The sequence below is a fragment of the Myotis yumanensis genome, unplaced genomic scaffold, assembly GCF_028538775.1.
Source record: "Myotis yumanensis isolate MYYU_CA2020_CCGP unplaced genomic scaffold, mMyoYum1.0.hap1 SCAF_16, whole genome shotgun sequence".
Lineage (NCBI taxonomy): Eukaryota > Metazoa > Chordata > Mammalia > Chiroptera > Vespertilionidae > Myotis > Myotis yumanensis.
Genome location: NW_027223767.1, coordinates 16,126,075 through 16,144,570, shown reverse-complemented (window position 1 = coordinate 16,144,570; position 18,496 = coordinate 16,126,075). Strand labels below are relative to the sequence as shown.

Genomic DNA, 18,496 nt, shown 5'->3' with positions numbered 1-18,496 from the left:
AAAGCTCTTCTTCCGCCCTGACCCCAGGCTTAAAGGATCGAACCTGTGTATCGAGATGATCACCCCAACCCTGGCTATTCCCCTGCAATACCAGACATCAGCCTGCCTGCTTTTAGTCCCTGAAGTGTCTGTCTTTCCTCCGTGCCTGGCAGGGGGGGCGGGCTGTGAGGTTCCTTGGTTTGATGCAGACTCCAGAGACAGAGCTGTCAGGTGGCAAGAGGTATGTGACTGCAGGTGCTCCTTCTGTGTGGCCATGCCAGTTAGGGTGGTAGGGTTGTGTGCAACAGAAACTACCTTAAGTCAGAAAGAAATGTGTTGGAAGCACATCAGGAGTTCACAAAATTGATGGGAAGATAGGAGATTCAGGAGCCAGGGCTCCTTGGATCATCTTACTGGGGGGCCTTCACCAAGCTCCAGACAGATTTTCCCTGTTCTTTTGCCACCCTACTCAAGATTTAAAACACTGGGCAAGAGGATCCTATGCCAGTGATGGCGAACCTATGACACGCGTGTCAGAGGTGACACGTGAACTCATTTTTTTTGGTTGATTTTTCTTTGTTAAACGGCATTTAAATATATAAAATAAATATCAAAAATATAAGTCTTTGTTTTACTATGGTTGCAAATATCAAAAAATTTCTATATGTGACACGGCACCAGAATTAAGTTAGGGTTTTTCAAAATGCCGACACGCCGAGCTTAAAAGGTTCACCATCACTGGCCTATGCCATGCCTTGATGTCTAACTCCACTAAGATCAGGAAACGAGGGTGCTGTTAGGAGAGGGGATGGACTCTGGACATCAAAACAAAACAGCAATGAAAGGGGAAAAAAAGACCAAACCCCCCCCCCCCCAAAAAAAAACAATAAAAAACAAGAGAACAAACATGGTGTCCATTACAATGGTCTTGGGCAGGCCACTGGTTCTATCTCAGATACAGTCTCTCCATGGGAAAGGGAAGGGGCTGGATTCGATATCTTTCAAGGGATTCTTCTTTTCTGATGGTCTGTGTCCATGACCAGAGGAGGATGAAGCTTCTGTCATTTATTTAGAAAGTGTTAAACATGTTCAGATGACAGAACAGAAATGCCTGTGTTTGTGGGGACTCAGAGCCATCTGTTCTGAGCAGGAGAGAGAGGCAGAGACGAAGCATTCTGAGAAAACTCCTGAGCAGGCCTGGGCTGTGGATGTAGGGGCTCCAACAAATCAGAGCTGGGAACACTGGGCAGGTGCCTTTTCCCCACTTGCGGGTGGTGACCTGGAGAAGGTAATAAAAGGGCGGACAAAAATGGCACTTAGAAGCTAATGGAGGGTGGAGTCAATCGGGGAGAAAATGCCTTTTCCAGAAGGGCCGGGAGAGGAATCTGGCTGGTTTTGGAGTCGCTGAGAGCAATAGACTCATGATACAAATCAACACATACTTCTGAGCACCTGCTAAATGTCATTTACTCATTCAATCAACAAACATTCTCTGAACACCTCCTGTGTACTGGACGGCAGGGATGAATCAGACAGGGTATGGGCCCTGGAGACTCAGAGCCTAATGTGGGGCGGGTGTGTGTGTGGGTGGACAAACATCATCAGCACAATGTGTGGGTGGGATGGAGGGACACACAGGTTACTCAGGTAGTCAGAGGAGGAAATGACAGTTGCTCAGCTGGCTCAAGAAGGGCTTCCTGGAGGAAACCATGTCTGCGCTGGGTTTCTAAATAACAAGTGGGAGGAGGCAACTAGGTAGACAGCGTAGGCAGAACAAAGGCGAGAGAGCCTGAGGAGGGGGACTAGCCCATGTGACGCTCTCCGTGGTACTGAAACATCATTGCATTAGTAGGACAAGGGCTTTAAAATATATATATATATATATATATATATATTTTATTGATTTTTTTACAGAGAGGAAGGGAGAGGGATAGAGAGTTAGAAACATCAATGAGAGAGAGAGAAGCATTGATCAGCTGCCTCCTGCACACCCCCTGCTGGGGATGTTGCCCGCAACCAAGGTACATGCCCTTGACCGGAATCGAACCTGGGACCCTTCAGTCTGCAGGCTGATGCTCTATCCACTGAGCCAAACCGGCTAGGGCAGGACAAGGGCTTTTGTGTGGATGGGAGAATAGGAACTATACACAAGTGGCCCCAACTCCTGCCACTCCTCTGGGCTCCAGGAAGTATAACTATGCGTGAGTTTATGGAGCTCACTTTTCCGTGTGGTGGAATGTAATTTTCAGAGATGGGCAGCAGGATCTGAGGCTAGAGGTTGGCATGGGTCACAAAGCGTTATGAAAGGTTTCGGAGATCATATTAAGGACCTTAGATATATATTTTTAAGGAACTTAGATATTTTTAATCCCACAGGCAGTAAGGAGACATGAAATGTTTTTGTGTAGGGTAGTGATGGGGTCATACGTATGATTTAGAAAATTGCTGGCAAGAAATATTGAGAAAAGACTGGAGGAGGATGGTGGGGCAGGCGGTGCTGAGCTTTAAAAGGGTCCAGGTGAGACGGAGAGATTTGTACTAAGTCAGTGAGCAATGCAGACCTTGGGAGATATTAGAGGAGCAAAGGGAAGGGACTTAGATGTGGGAGTTGAGCGAGAAGAAGGAGTCCCAAATGGCTCCCAGATTTCCGGCTTGGTGACAGTGTAGGTGATGATGCTATTTGTCAAGAGATAAATGATACTGGGGTGGGGGAGGTTTAGGAAAAAGATGATGAGTTCCATTTCGGATGTGCTGAGTTCAAGGAGCTGTGGGCGGTCTAGGAGGGAATGTGCAGAAGACTGCATATGGACCTAGTACTTGGAGATGAGGTCGTGTCTAGAGATGGAGATTGGTGTGTCATGGGCACGGGGTGAGGGCTGAAAGGCCATGCCTGGGTGAGAAGCTGCCAGGGGAGAGTGTGCCATGTGAGAAGGGAAGAGACTGAAGCCTGAGCTGGAAACATTCTCATGTAGGGGGATGGGTGGAGGAGAGGTAGACTGAACTCCCAGTTGCTTCCTTGGTGATATGGAGACAGAACCCTAGAAGTCCTTTGACCAATGGTCTCATGACTGCCACAGGCTCTCAGAAGGCTGCTGTCACTTGCCGGGGGCCACACAGCCAGAAAGGACTATGGCCGAAAGGATGAGGAATTTGGGGGAGGCAGAAGGGGCCCCTAAAGCTGGGCTTACAGCCGTGGCTGAGCCTCCTTCACAGCTGGACAGTCTCACAGTCGGACACTGTGCTCCAGCTGGTACCATCGCACATGAGGGTCATTGGCAGGGCCTAGCCCCAGCCCCATGGAGCTCCTAGGTCTGTCTTGACCTTTAGTCACCTGTCATCCCAGGCCGCCCATCGGAACTTCCCCTGTCCAGCTTTGCAGGCTTGGACTCGGCAAGCTGGAAAGGAGCAGCGAGGCAACTTTCAGAATGAAATCTGCTTTTCTAACCCTTCCGTCACAGTCAGTCATACCCAACATGCCAAAGCATATTTTTAGTCATTTCGCAGAATTTAAAATACACCTCAAGGGTGTCAAAAGCCACAAGCAGCTTGGGGATTAACTGCTCACAAGAGACAGTGGGCCGGGGGTGTGTGGGGGATGCCTCATGCTGAGTCACCCGTTTGCCATGTCATGACTCACTGTGGCCGACACCCTCTGAGAAGCACCTGCTTGTGGACTTTGGCTCTGGAGGAGCCTGAGGTAAGAACTGAGCTCCCAGCCCATGGGGTGGTGTTAGAGCCCCCTCCCCCCCCACCCCGCACTCCCAGTCAGCACCTGATACTGACTAGCCGCGTGCCCATAACGGGGTCATTTCTGGGCCCTGGGCCCTGTCTGTGAAAGACATGGAATAATTCTGGTTTCTCAGGTTCTGTCTAGTTCTACCATTCTGTCCTCAGCACTTCGTGCAGGATTTTAATTTCAATCAAAGTCTCAAACGCATGAGTGGGCGGGGGGCGGGCAGAACCTCAGCACCTCTGAGATGGAAGACAGGAATCCCCCTCCATTGATCACTCCTTTACTTCCAGATTGTCTGATTCCCATCTTTCCATCTACCCCGCAGAGAGAAACTGAGTCCCAGGGAGTCTAGGCCAGGGTCCTGCCACCCTCCGGGGCACAGCTGGGCTAGGCCCAAACCCCTTGTCTTCCATTCAGGGGTTCCTCCCTTACCTACTGCACAGCTGGAAGCTGACGCTTGGGGCTGCCACCCACTCAGGAGAGGAGGCCCCTTCCTAATGCCCTGCTTCTGGCGGAGCCCTGGCTCTCGCTGCCCGGGGCTGCCTCTCTGTGAGACAGGGGTAGGGTCTCAGTGCACACACAGGAATGGGCCCAGGGGGAGGTTGGGGACTCATCTGGTTTCCCTGGGGAGATAGCCTCGTGTGCCTGTTGGAGACCTGGGTCCTGGGCTAAGGCGGCAGGGCTCACGCTTCCTGGTTCTTATGCAGTTCTCTCCGAACTGATTACAGCTGCTGGAGCGGCCACGGGTTCTCCTACAGGAGCTCCCCTCACCCCCCCACTTCAGAGACCCTCTCTCCAGCACGTGCACGAGCTGGAGCCTTCAGCTTTCTTCCAGCACCGCCAAGGGCCCAGTCTCGTGGTAGGAAGTGGAGACGGAGGGCACTGAATGGGTTCTGGGGAGTCCTGCTTCCCGCACCCTGATCCTCTCCCAGTAGCTCCCGCGGTGGTGCGGTTCCAGCGTGACTGCGCCCCCGTCGGGCAGAAGGGGCTCTGCGGAAGGACACCCCCCCGGGGCAGCACGTGCGGGGCGGGGCCGGGGGCCGGCTCTGGAGCTGATTGGGCGCGGCGTGGTGGGCGGAGCCGGACCTCAGCTGTCAGAGCCGCGGCGGCGGCGACAGCGCATCGTGCTGAACAGTGGCCGCGCCGCAACCAGGGCTGGAGCGCAGAAGCCGACGGGGCCGGGCCGGGATGGTGCTGCGGCGGCTCCACGGCGCACACACGCACTGAGCGGGTCCAAGCTGGGCCGCGCGCCCCCCGCGCCCCCCGCCGCCGCGATCCCGGCCGGCATGATGTGCCTGGAATGCGCCTCGGCGGCGGCGGCGGGCGGCGCGGAGGAGGAGGAGGCGGACGCGGAGCGGCGGCGCCGGCGCCGGGGGGCGCAGCTAGGAGCTAGCGGCGGCGGTTGCTGCGGGGCGCGGGCAGCGGGCGCCGCTGGAGTTGCGGCCGCCGACGATGAGGTGCAGACGCTGTCGGGCAGCGTGAGGAGGGCCCCGTCGGGACCTCCCAGCTCCCCCAGCACCCCCAGCTGCGCAGCCGCTGCCAAGGGCCCTGGCGCGCAGCAGCCCAAACCCGCCAGCCTGGGCCGCAGGCGAGGGGCAGCCGCCGCTATCCTCAGCTTGGGCAACGTGCTCAACTACCTGGACAGGTACACCGTAGTAGGTGAGCTAGTGCCCCATCCAGCCCGAGAACCAGAACTCCCCGCCTCGAGGTACCCCGGGGAGCCTGTGGTCCCAGATCCCCTTTATCCAAGCCTTACGCGGGGTCCCTAAGGGCCTTCCGCTCAGGCCCCCCTGATCCAATCCAGAAACCGCCCCCCATCGGGGGCTAGGGGTTGGGGGAGTCCCACCCCTGGAATAGCCCGCGCGTCCTCGCCAGCCCTTAACGTCCCATCCGTTGTCCTCTTTTCCAAGAGTCTCCTTTGCGTCTCTCTGCCTTTCGCCTCCGCGCCCCGTTCCGCCCCCACCTCAGATTTTCTGGCCTCTCCTCCCCTTCCCCCCCGTCCAGGCTTCTGTAGGTCGGTAGCCCGTCAGATCCTTCCTCCGCCGCCTCCACTCCCCTGCGTCCGTACGGCGAGTGCGCGCGCCCCTTGCTGGTGTGCGCTACGGGGTGACCAAGTGAGTGCGCGCAGGCAGCGCGGGTGTGTGTGTGAGCGTGTGAGCGCGTGGCTGACAAAGGCTCCAGGCTGCGGGGAGCAGAGGGAGGGGCGGAGCGGGTCTGTGGCGCCTGGGGACCCAGGATGCGGTTTGCAGCTGGCCCTGGCTAGAGGCCTGAAGACGCCTCCCCCTGCTGTATGGCGCCTGGGGCCTGGGGTAGGGCGCTGGCCACTGGGGCTAGAGAAGGGTTGCCTCGTCCTCTATGGGCATCTCGGCGAATTAGCCTTGGAGATGGGGTGGCGTTCCATGGAATAACCGGGTCCAAGTCCCAGATTTACCTCTCCGGGACCTCGTGTGTGACCTTGAGCCAGTCTCAGCCTGTGTTTAGGTCTGTTTGTGAGGTGGTTGATCCCTGGGCCTTTGCGGATGGAGTTCCAGTCTGCTCCCTCCCCTCCCCCAATTCTCAGGAGTCTGGGAGTAGGGACTTAAATCCCCGGAGGCTGCCCTTAGGTGGGAATGGTGCAGCCCAGAGGAAAGGGACCTGGCATGGGCGGGGGCTCCGTGCTGGAGAGCTGGGGCGGTATATCTGACATGCTGGTCCAGAGCCTGCCCAAGCACAGCTTAGAAAAATCCGGATCTACAAACAAACAAAAGGCAGGAGGAATTTGGGACAGACTTTAAAGAGGACTTGGAGGTGATCTAGAGGAGAGCCCTGTATAAACCAGATGCTACCTGGGTCCCCTTCTCTGGGCCTTGGTCTCCTCCTCTGTTGATGGGGGTTTTGTGTGAAGTGGAAGGGAGGAACTCTGATGGGAGAGCAGCGGCCTCCCCCGTCTCTCACTCCAGCTTTCAAAACCTTTGCTCTCTCCATGCCTCCGCTGCATGCCGCAGGGTGGAAGTGGATGCCAGTGGCACCAGTTTCTTACTTTGCTCTTGTGAGCAGGAATACCCAGTATGGCCCAAGTGCAGCAGCTCTGTCATGCAGGTGCCTGCCTGGGACCTGGGAGTTTAAGAGCCACCCTAAGGTGGGGAGAAGTCAGAGAACATTGGGACCCTGTAGTCAATGCAAAACAGACTTCTGTATACAGATGGGGAAACCCAGGCCCCCGTACGAGCCTTGTCCAAGATGGCCCGAGAGTGCATGGCCATCGTTAGAACTACCAGTAAGCTTGCCTAGGAGAGGGGTTCCGCCCTCTCTCAGCTGAGCAGTGGATGGGCTGCTGCTGGCACTGCAGCACTTTCAACTTGTTTTTTCCGGCCCCAGACCACCCCCTCTGATCTTCTTAAGGAAGCCAATTCTGCGGAGGGGCGGGGGGGCGCTGAGAGGAGAGGGTGGGATCAGGGAGGTCTGATGTTTATCTGCCCCCACCCCAACTCGGGTCCCAGCATCAGAATATCAGAAGCTAGGAAATTTCTGGTGAATTGGTACGGGGGTAGGGGGGGGTAGGGGGGATGGGGAGCAGTGGGGGTTGGGGGGGATGGGGAGCAGTGGCTAAGCTGGGCGTGGACAGGAGGGAGGAAGGCCCGGAAAGCCCTGTGCAAACAGGGCCAGAGCCCATGCACCACCCCGCCTCCAACACACAACATACACAGATTTCCTCTCCGGATGAGCCTGGCTCCCTCTCCCTCTCTTTATGGTAGATTTCCCCCACACTCTCCTGGCCCCGAATTCAGTTTTTAGGAAGATTTACTGTCTCTATGGCAACTACTATGGCTTGGGTGGGGCAGAGGAATGGTCATTCCAAGTCTGAGCCCACCTGTTGCTGGCTGGCCCATTTGAGAGAGAGCCAGGGGATGCTGACACTCCATTGATCGGTCACTTTTGATGTCCCCACCCCCCACGCGCCCATCCCCCACCCCCCAGAACTTTACAGTCTGGTCCTGGCTCCCGCCTCAAAAAAGAGAGTTCCCACTCTCTTTTAAATCTGTCCTGTGGATTTCTGTCTTCATGGTATAGATCAGCTCTGTCCAAAAGGAATATAATGTAGGCCCCATATACCATTTAAAAATTTCTAGCAGTCGCATTTAAACAAATAAATAAGTGAAATGAATTAACATATTTTATTCAACTCAATATACCCAACCTACTTCGACATGTAATCAGTATAAGAGCTATGGGTGAGATATTTTGCCTTCTTTTTCATACTAAGTTTTGAAACCCTGCGTGTTTGACATTTTAGCACGTGTCAGTTCAGGCGAGTTGCATCTCAGGTGCTCAGCAGACACAGTGGCTGGGGCCGCTGCAGCGGGCAGTGCAGCTCTAGAGTCCCTGGTGCCAGATGTAAGTCCAGGCTCTTCAGCGGCCAGCTGTGTGACCTTGGGCATGTCCCCCTGAGGCTTCCAGGTGATCATTTCCTCCTCTCCACCTCTGGGTCGTGTGGAGCAAACGGAATGTCTTTTAAGCACCTGGGACAAGGCCAGACTCCTAGGAGAGCGGCACAGATGTCAGCTGCCTTCTCTCCCTTGCCTCTGAGCAAGCTGTGCCCTGGCCCCGATGCCCTCCCGCCGTTCTCTGTTTTGAACAGTCTTTCAGGACACCTTTTCGAACCTCTCTCTTCTCCACCAGGGCTGCTCTCTGTTCTGGGAACAGCGGTAGGCCTGCCTCTGCCCTAGCATTCCCAGCGCCACCCAGTGATCCAGCTAATTATGGCCTCTCCTTGCCTTGAGAACCCCTGAGGGCAGCAGGTGAGGAGGGCCAGGCTCCGGCTCTTACTTCCTTTCCGAGCTGTTTCAGTTGGATGAAATCATGAAATTGAGGGAACCCAGAAACCAACCCTGCCCTCTGCCTCCTTGTGCCGATGGGACACTGATGCCTGGGGAATGCAGGCGCTCATCTGAGGTCACAGGGCAGAGCAGAGCAGAACCAGAGCCCCCAGTGCAGTGTTCTCTTGGGCGATGACTTTCACTCAGTTTATCAGGGGCTGTTTAAGCCCCCCGAGGGCATGTGGCTTCTGCTCCCCTGGCCCCTCCCAGCCTGGCAGCCACCCACTCTCCATTCTGAGTCCACTTGTGGCTGCCAGGTGAGGAGAAGGAGGGAGCTGCTCAGGTGAGGGTCCTGGATCCCCTCTTCCCAGCTCTGCTTCCTGGTGCCAGAGTTGCCTCTGCCCCTGGACTCCCATTCTTTCATCTGTAAAGTGGGAGCAGAGCTGAGGGTGTGGGCGGCAGCCTTCTGCTTCTGGAACCAGGCCCCGCAAGAGGGGGCCGGCGCCGGCCCTATTCATGGTTGGAAGACTGACTACTTGAGAGCTGGGATCCTTCCCTAACTTCTCTGGGGCACCTGTCTCTTCCTAAGTTCCTTCCCTTTGATCCAGCCCATGGATCCACTTGAAACTGGGTGGGGTGGGGGCTGGTGAGGAGGAGCAGAGCCCTACCCTGGGGGAATCCTTTTCTGCCAAAGAAGCTGAGACCGGTATCTGTGGCAACCGCTCACTAACACAAACCCGGAAGAAGAGTGAAGCATAGGGACCCAGCCAAGAACACAGGCCTGGCACGGGGCCTGGGGGCTTCCCCAAACACCTGAGCCGGTGCCGAGGGGGCTGCCAGGCTAGGTGTCTTGGCTCCTTTTTGTCTGCTTGGTTGTCTGTTCAGAGCTGACAGATGGGGAAATGGAGGCCCAGGGTCTCTCTCCTACAGGGTTACCTGAGTGGGAAGGGCCCATTAAGCCTCACGTCTGTGGCTGTCTTTGTGGATAAGGATGGTCAGTACTGCCTCCATCCCGTCCCCCCAGGTAGTTTTGTCCCCTTGGGTGGGCCTGCTGTAGCCTCTGACACACCCACACTCCCTGAAATCTGCAGGGCAGGTGTCCCAGGGCTGCATTCCAGAGCACCTGTCTGGCAGGTCAGCAGGCAGGTGAACCGCAGGCCGGCCTGGAATGCGGGCACCCTAATGACTAACTGCCTGCTGCCCATTTCCTTGATCCTTCTTCCTCCTCAGGCATTTTGCGGTTGGTTCCGTCAGCACCTGGGCTGTGCTGTAGACCTGTTGGAGGAAGTGTCTTTAAAAAAAAATTTTTTTTATAAGCATAACTAATGGACATAAGACACTGGGGGGTAAGGAAGGGCAGAGGATTGTCAAGGGCGGCGGTGGGGGGGGGGGCGGAAGGACACATATGTAATACCCTTTGTAATACTTTTAGAAAAAAAATTAAAATTAAAAAATTTTTTTTTAAATTTATTAATTGACTTAGAGAGAGAGAGAGAAGAAGGGAGAGATAGAAACATGGATTTGTTCTTCCACTTATTTATGCATTCGTTGGTTGATTCATGTATGTGCCCTGACTGGGGATCGAACTGGCAACCTTAGTGTATTGGAACGATGCTCTGACTAACTGAGCTACCTGGCCATGGTTCAGAGGAAGTGTCCTGAACCTCACTACCTTAGTCTGGGACCCAGGGCCATGGAATGCCCCAGCCTGTGCCTTAGAGCCCCATTTGATGAATGGAGCAAGAGGCTGCAGGCTGCAGGTTACAGCCTGATCTGAGAGCAAGGCTGTCTGGGTTAGAGCTGCTCAGAGAGGGGAGAGCTCCGTGTCGCTTCTCCAGACAGGAAGTGCCTTTTGTTTCTGCCCAGGTGCGGGGGTCCTGAAATCCTGAGAGTAGAAAGGGAGTGAGAGGAGGGAGGCAAAGAAGACACAGGTTTGATATTCTTTGTGTGGTGGTTAAAATACATTTTTATTGATTTCAGAGAAGAAAGGAGAGGGAGAGAGAGATAGAAACATAAATGATAGAGAATCATTGATTGGCTGCCCCCTGCACTGGGCATGTGCCCTTGACCGGAATCGAACCTGGGACCCTTCAGTCTGCAGGACGATGCTCTATCCACTGAGTCAAACTGGCTAGAGCCTGGTTTGATTTTCAAGCTCCCGGGGCTGGGCTCCCTGTTGGGCTCTGAATGTCCTCTGGGCTGAGCTCCTGGCTTTGCCAGACTGGCTGTGTGACATGATGCAGATCCTGACCCCCTCAGAGCCCTAAATCCATAATAGGTGATTTTGCGCCTGTTTTTTTTTTTTTTTTAATATATATTTTATTGATTTTTTACAGAGAGGAAGGGAGAGGGATAGAGAGTTAGAAACATCGATGAGAGACAGAGACATTGATGAGCTGCCTCCTGCACATTCCCTACTGGGGATGTGCCCACAACCAAGGTACATGCCCCTGACCGGAATCGAACCTGGGACCCTTGAGTCCACAGGCTGACGCTCTATCCACTGAGCCAAACCGGTTAGGGCTGTTTTTTTAAAAAATATGTATCTTTATTGATTTCTCAGAGAGGAAGGGAGAGGAGAGAAAGATAGAAACATCGATGATGAGAGAGAGTGATTGGCTGCCTCCTACAGGATCGAGCCCACAACCCAGGCATGTGTCCTGACCTGGAATTGAGCCATGATCTTCTGGATCATAGGTCGATGCTCAACCACTGAGCCATGTGGGTTGGGCTGCTCCTCTCTTTTTGTGGTCGGCATCTTGCTCCCAAGGGTAGCATGGCCCATTGGTCACAGGAACACTGATCTGCTGGCCCCTGGCTCTGCCTGCACCTCCCTCCACCAGTTACTGCAGCAGCCAACCTCAGTTTCCCTGGTTGGGTCTCAGTGGTGCCGCTGCCCTCCTTTCGAGAAGTCCTCCCCAGCTTTCTGGGCTGAGCCAGGCACCTAACTTGTGGTTTTCAACTGCACTCTTTCCCATATCCATCCCAACACCTACCCCTGTGTTGGGTGGCTGTCTCTCTTCAGCCTTGAGGGGCTGAGCCTGGTCATCTCTGGTTGTGGGCTCGATACCCAAGGGCCTGGCACAAGCTTGGCCCTTGTTGATTGACTTGATTGGCAGAGTTGGGTTGAACCTGATCTGTCTGACCCCAAAGCCCATCCTTCTGAGCTGAAAGGGCCTTGAAAGGTTTGGACGACCTAGATAAGGAACAGGCGCCTGCTGCTGAGGCCAGGGTTTCTCTCTAGGTGGCCGGCCCAACCCTTTCGTCCTCACCAGATCACACAATGATCCGTGGGACCTTACACCCCCCAGAAGGAAATTGGGGAAGTGGTCAGCATGGTCCCTGCCTGCCCAGCTCTTAGCCCCGACAGTGGGGCCCCCTGGCCCCCATACTGGGAAGAATGGCTTCTGTACATTCAGGAGGGCACGGGGTGGCTATGCTCTGTCTCTCCTGCAGAGAGGGCACTAAAGGTGAAGGGCTGGCCCAGGTACACAGTGAGGCTGTCTGCTCTGGGCCTGGCCCTCTCCCGGTAACTAGCTGGGAAGGTGGTGAAAAGAGCCCTAGGGGAGACGTAGCAGAAATAAGCAGGAACAATGCTCTCCCTGGAGCTCAGAGGGAGGACTGGGGCCTGGCTTCCTGCCCCCGCTCAGTCCCCTACCATCACGGAGACCTTGCTGGGGTCTCCCCCCAAACCTGGTAGCTCATGGAGGTCTTTGTTGCCCCTTTACGTCAAGCATGGATTTCCCAATGGGGTCCCAGGAGGCAAGGTGCATGATTAGGCTTTGAAAACCGTAAAGGGCTGTGCCTGGGGAGGGGCGGTGCTACTTGGTCACACCCACGTGAGGGCTGTGGATGTGGATGCTCAGAAGGGGCTGGTTGCGCCCCCTTTTCTGGGTTTTGTTGGGGTGAGGTGGGAGAACACAGGCCAGGTCTGGACCTTGGAGGCCAGTTCAGCCTTGCTCCTGCCTGTTTCTTTGGCTTTTGTCCCATTCACCTCTGAATCTCAACTTTCCACCCGAGAAGTGGGAGCAGAAGTCGCTGGTCCCCTTGGCCACTGAAGCAGCACACCAGGAAAGCTGGGAGTCGGTGGCTTGAGCTGTGCCCTTCTGCGGTCTCTTATCTCTCTCCCTACACTCCCCTTATCTTAAGCCTGTGGTCACACAGGCCACACCCTCTGAGGATCATGACGAGGGTGTGGCCACCTTGTCCTCTGTCCAGTGGTCTGGGAAGCCTCTGAGGTAGGACAGGGCCAGGGAGGCTGAGCTGGGAAAGGAGTGGCTGTGCAAAGCCCCCAAATTGCTAAGGCCCAGCCTGGTTCCAGGAAAGCTGGCCCCAAATGATAGACTAGAACCACAGGACAGAGGCCGGGCTGCCTGTCCCCGCCCACCCTGGGCATGGAGACTTGGTGGGGAGAAGGGGGGCTCTCTGAGCTCTGGGGGTGGGTCCTCTCTAGGGCTGGCAGGCAGGGCTCTTGGTAGGGAGGGGTGCTATGGTCTCCAGCTGGAGTGCTCTTTAGGGGGACAAGTTGCAGTCTCGATCCTCTAGGGAGGGGGTAGGGCCTCTCTGAGGGGCACTGGGGCTGGGGCCTTATACTCAGGGTCCCTGCAGAGATGACCACTAAGCTATCCTGACATTAATGACCCAGGTTCATAGGACAACATGTGGGTAGGAGGGCCAGCATATGAAGAACAAATGTGAGGTTTAGGATGAATCTGGCAGGGATATAGGGCGATCCTGGGTTCCTCTCATCCTGAGGCTCCCAGTAGGGGCCAGAAGCTCCTGGCAGTCACTAAGCTTGTCCCTGGTGGGAGCTCTGGGTGGAAGAAGTGTGTGTGCTGGAGAGCCTGGGGCCCCGATCGGGGACTGCCTTGGCCAGTCCCGTTAGGCTAAAGGGCGCGGGGCGGGGGGGAGGGGGGTGGTGGTGGTGTTGTCAGTCGGGCCAGGCTGTGGTTTCCCAGTCTTAGCCATCCATCCAGAGCCAGGTCAGCAGAGCCAGGCCCTCAGGCCCTATAATTACTGGGGTGGGAGCTGGGGCCCAGTGTTAAAGCAGAGAAAGCCAGCTCTGAGGCCTCCACAGGGGCACCAGGGTCCCTCCTAGGGGGACCAATCAATGGCAGGCCTGACCCATCCCTTCAGATCCCTAGGCCCTGTCTCTCTAGCCATCTGCCCTCATTTTGGAGAAAAGATCACTGAGGTGGGAGTTCCCATTGTTCTCTGTCAGGACTAGGGCTCCTGCCCCATGAGCTAATGACCTGTGATGACATTTATTGACTACCTACTGTGTGCCAGGCACCATTCTAAGCACTTTACATGGACCAACTCATTCAAACCTCACAACCATAGAATGCAGATCTTAAAACTAAGCCATATTACAGACGATGAGACAGGCACAGAGAGGTTAAGTAACTTGCTTGGGTCACACAGCAGGGAAGGTTGAGAAGCCAGGATTTGAACCCAGATGGTCTGGCTCTAGAGCCCATGCTCTTGGGAATTCAGCTAAGTTGCCTGTTGCTCTGAGAGAGGCAGAGTGACTGTGGGGTGGTGATGACTGTGCTTGGGAGTGAGCTTGAGTGGCCTGCCCGGGCTGACTAGGCAAGGAGAGACCTCAGGATCACAATGTCCCTACCTTGCATCTGAGGCTGGTCTGAACTGGGGCTCCCGAGGTCATTGTGGGCTTCCTTGTACACCGTGGCCTTTCAGCGGACGCTGTGATGTCAGCAGTTTGGGTCTGGACCTGGCTCCTCTGGTGGCTACAGAGGGACCAGCAGTGATGGGGATCACCATGAGCATCTGTGACCAGCCAACTGGGTGAGTCAGGCCAGATTCCAACCAGCTCTGGGGGTGCCCTCAGGGTTACAGGTACCTCTTCAACAGGAGCTGCAGAGGAGGGGTTGGGTGGAGGTGGGGGTGTCCTGGCAGAAGTGATCTTGAATCTGGGCTCTGGATCAGGTGGATCTTAACAAGTGGACATGGACACTCCAGGAGGAGGGCATGGCTGTAGTCAAGTCCTGGAGGCCTACATACAGGCTGTTATGTGCGAGCCATCGTGGCCTCAGATCAGCCAGGCCCGTGGTTTCCAAACATCCGGGCTGTGTGTTAATAGGCCCCTGCTCCTCACCTCTAGACAGGGTGATTGTACAGACGTGGATCACGGAGGCCTCAGAAGCTAGAAGAAATCTGGCCTTCATTTGGGTGGCAATTGGGAGCCACTCAACATTATTGGGCAGCCACACCAATGAGCGAATACTGGTAGCCCTCTGAGAACAGTGTCTGGCACATTGTGAGCACTAAACATGTTAAAACCCAGATTATTGTTGCTGTTGGTAGTCGTTATACTGAACCAGGGGCCTGGGCCAGTGGACTTTGAAGAACACATGGGTAACTGAGCTCTACCCAGAGGTGACAACCACCGGATCATGGCATTAGCTCCCTGAGTCCAGACACTCTGTAGTCTCTGAACCCAGCCCAGGACTTAGTAGATTGATACGTGCTTGTGAGGTCAGGCTGTGGGAGCGATGCTAGACGGGCCAAGAGAGGAAGCAGGGAGCCTGGAGAGGAGGCCACGTGGTGAAGGAGAGAATTGTTGGGCCCATTCATGCGCCTGTGGGAGGCAAGAGGGTATCATGGCTGACTCCCAGGTGTCTGGCCTGGGGAGTGCCACTCAGGGAATGGGGACCAAGGGGTGGAGCCCAGGTGGCTGGAACACTGAGAGGGTCTGTGGGACTGAGTCACCAGGAGGAGTGATGGAGGTGAGGCCGTCGAGTTGAGGAGGGGCGAGGACATTAGCTGTAAAGGAGAAGAGAGAAGAAGCGGTTGGCAGAGGGGACAGGTCAGGATTGCTTTCGCCACCAGGATGAGAGAGCTGTGAGCGCTTTCTTAGGCTGATGTGCAGGAGACAGAGGTGAGGGAGCTGAAAGTCCAAGCTCAAGCCAGGGGCAGGCCCAGGGCAAGATCCCTGAGAGGCAGGAGGAACAGGTGGCCTAGAGGGGACCTTACACAGGAGACAAGACCCTTGGGCCTCGGAGAGTGTAGCTGGGGTCAATGAAGGAGAAGATTCAGATGCTCCTGCTGTTCCTGAATGTTTCCTTGGCTCAGGGAAGAGGACCCTGTGGGCCGAGGGCGATTCTGGCTGTGGATTTGGGGTAACTGCCTGGGAGCCGCCTGGATAGGGACCTGTGGCCATGGGACGGGTGGGGTGGGGATCCACCGTGCATTCCCTGGCTGGTGGGGCTGGTGGAGTGGGCTTGGCCTGAGCTGTAGGAGGCTTCTCCTGGGCGTGAGGCCCATCCTGTGACCCACCAAACCTCAGCCTCCAGGAAAGAGGCTAAAAATAAGGCTGTGGTGAAGAAGGGAGGGGTGTGGGCCCAGGCCAGGCTGGAGCCCAGAGGAAACTCTGAGACGACCGGCCGGGCTGCTGTGACACACGCTTCCCGTGCCAGTGGCCGGTGGGATCTCATCCTCTTGTGGCCATCGCTCCTTCCAGGCCCGTTAGCGGGACAACAACCCAGAAAGGCTCAGGCGGGGCCTGCAGGAGGCCCTGCTTCCTGGGAAGGTTCCCTCGGGCCTTCTGCCTAGAGCTCAGGCCTTGGACCTAAGCCGGGGTGCTGGGGGATGCGCGTGGGCAGGGGCATCCAAAGCTTCCTGTGTCTTGGGGTCTAGACTGCCTGGGAGCCCCCTGGAACCCTGGATGCCATCTGGATGTGGAGAAACGTTCCTCCTCCTTCCCAGGAGCTCCGTGCAGTAGAGGAGGCCAGGGAAGCTGCCTGGAGGCAGAGGCAAACGTTGGGCCATGAAGACATGGGAGGGAGGCTGTCTGGTCAGGTGGCTAGAATATGCCTTGGGAGGAAGCAAGAGTCTTTCTTTCTCTTTCTTTCTTTCTTTCTTTCTTTCTTTCTTTCTTTCTTTCTTTCTTTCTTTTGTTCTTTCTTTCTTTCTCTCTTTCTTTTTTTTTTTCTTTCTTTCTTTCCTTCCCTCTCTCTCTCTCTCTCTCTCTCTCTCTTTCTTTCACATATTTTTATTGATTTCAGAGAGGAAGGGAGAGGGATAGAGATAGAAACATCAATGATGAGAATCATTGATTGGCTGTCTCCTACACGCCCCCAACTGGGGACCAGGCCTACAACCTGGGTATGTGCCCTTGACTGGAATCGAACCTGGGACCCTTCAGTCTGCAGGCCGATGCTCTACCCATTGAGCCAAACCAGCTAGGGCGAGAGTGTTTTTATTTGTTGTGCACATAGGCCGTCTTCATGATGCCGATTGTGATATGGCCTTCTTCCCAGGAAGTGGCCAATAGTTACTGTAGATCCGTGCCCTCCATTCAGCTGTGGTTGGGGACCCACTGTTCAGGGGCCCAGGGGGAGTTTTACCCGCCTACCCAACTCCCAACTCCACCCATCCTTACCCAGTCCTTAAACAGCCCCTGTTCAGGTTCTGGAGGTGACATTCTGGCTCCAGCGCTCCAGGGGCTCCTGGTCTAGTAGGGGAGGGGGCAGACATACACATTCGTCTGGGCAGCCACTCCGCAAATAGTCACGGTGGGCTGGCTGCGTGCTGGGCCCTGGGCCGGGGACAAGAGCAAACCACACAGAAGCAGTGTGGCAGAAGAACAAGCTTTGATTCTGGCAATAGACCTGTTTCAGATCTCACCTCTGACACCTTAAGTGCTCCATGACAAGTTATTTAACTTCTCAGAGCCTGTTTCCTCCTATGTAAAATGGGGTCAATAATTGTAGATATTAGCAGAGGCAGCAAGGGGATGATAATCATAGACACCTGCACAGGTAGAAATACCATCTGAAGAGCCTCACATGGTACCTGGAACTGAGTGGGAACCAGTAACTGGTGGCTCTTAGCTCCTGGCTACAGTGCGTTCCCCACCCCAAGCCCGAACAAGGAGCTCATATCCATGTCTCTGTGGGTCTTTCCTGTAGAACTAACTAATCCTAGTGTGCCAAGTGCTAAAACAAGGACAGGGGCAATTAACTCATTGAGGTTGGTGGGAGGGGGAGAAATCAGGGAAGACTTCCCAGAAGAGGAAGCATCTGAACTGGTTTTGAAGGAGTGGCAGGAATTAGCAGAATCAACAAAGTTGTGCCAGGGTAGAAGAGGAAGCATGTGTGATTGTGGGGTTATGAGTAGTTTGGGGTGGCTGGAGTACGGGGTGGAGGGGTGGTTTCCTGAGCTGGAAGGTGGGAGGGTGGGGTTGATAAGGCTGAACCTGCAGCTGGTGGCCTGGTGAAGGGGCCTGTGTCCCCCTGAAGCCCAGGGGAGTCTCAGTTGATAAGGACTATGCGAGAAAGGGATGTGATCAGACCCACACGTCAGGAGGGGAACAAGTCCTGGCTCAGGCGTGGGAATGGACTGTGGGGTGGGAGGTGAGTGTGGGTGGTTCCCCACATCAGGCCCACCAGGGCCACCCACAGGCCCAATGGAACTCTGGGCCTCTGAGGCCAGGTCAGGCCCCTGGGAGGTCCCACTTGGTGGCTGCATTCCACCGGCCCAGGATGGGCCCTGGGCTTCTGCCTTCAAGGCAAGGCCACAGCCCGCCTTGGTTATTAAGTCATTACCGGAGCCTCACACAGCCTCTTCATCACGGGTAATTATGGTAAATCCACCGAGGCATTAGCAGAGAGGAGGCCAGCTTCTCTTGGCTGTCAGGCTGCAGCTGGGGCTGACCCCCATCCCAGGCATCTGCCCAGCATCCCAGCCCTGGGTCTTGGGAGAGACAGTGAGACAGTCTCCCCACTTACACCCCAGCCATCAGGTGGGACCCTCATGCAATGCTTGGAGGTTCCACTTTCACGTGGCATGACTTTGACCGTGCGGCTTAACTTCCTGTGCCTCGGTTTCTTCCTCTGTCCAGTGGGATAATAGTACCGTAATAGGGTTATATGAGGATTAAACTGGCAAAGCACTTAATGCTCAATAATTTGAACCATCCTCATTTCAAATGCTGACATCATTTTCATCATCATTATCATCATCA

General features: G+C 55.4%; 1 protein-coding gene across 2 annotated transcripts in view; it reads left to right on the top strand.

Annotated features, from left to right (window-relative positions):
- The first annotated feature begins 4,846 nt into the window (after positions 1–4,846).
- Positions 4,847–18,496, top strand: part of SPNS2 (SPNS lysolipid transporter 2, sphingosine-1-phosphate) — a 37,315-nt gene continuing 23,665 nt past the window's right edge. Inside the window, exon 1 of one of the 2 annotated variants that reach the window (XM_070394493.1) lies at positions 4,847–5,371. In XM_070394493.1, coding sequence (XP_070250594.1) covers positions 4,999–5,371 — 373 coding nt within the window. In that variant the 5' untranslated portion in view covers positions 4,847–4,998. The remainder of the gene's footprint in view (positions 5,372–18,496) is intronic. The other variant, XR_011468445.1, reaches the window with a different exon arrangement.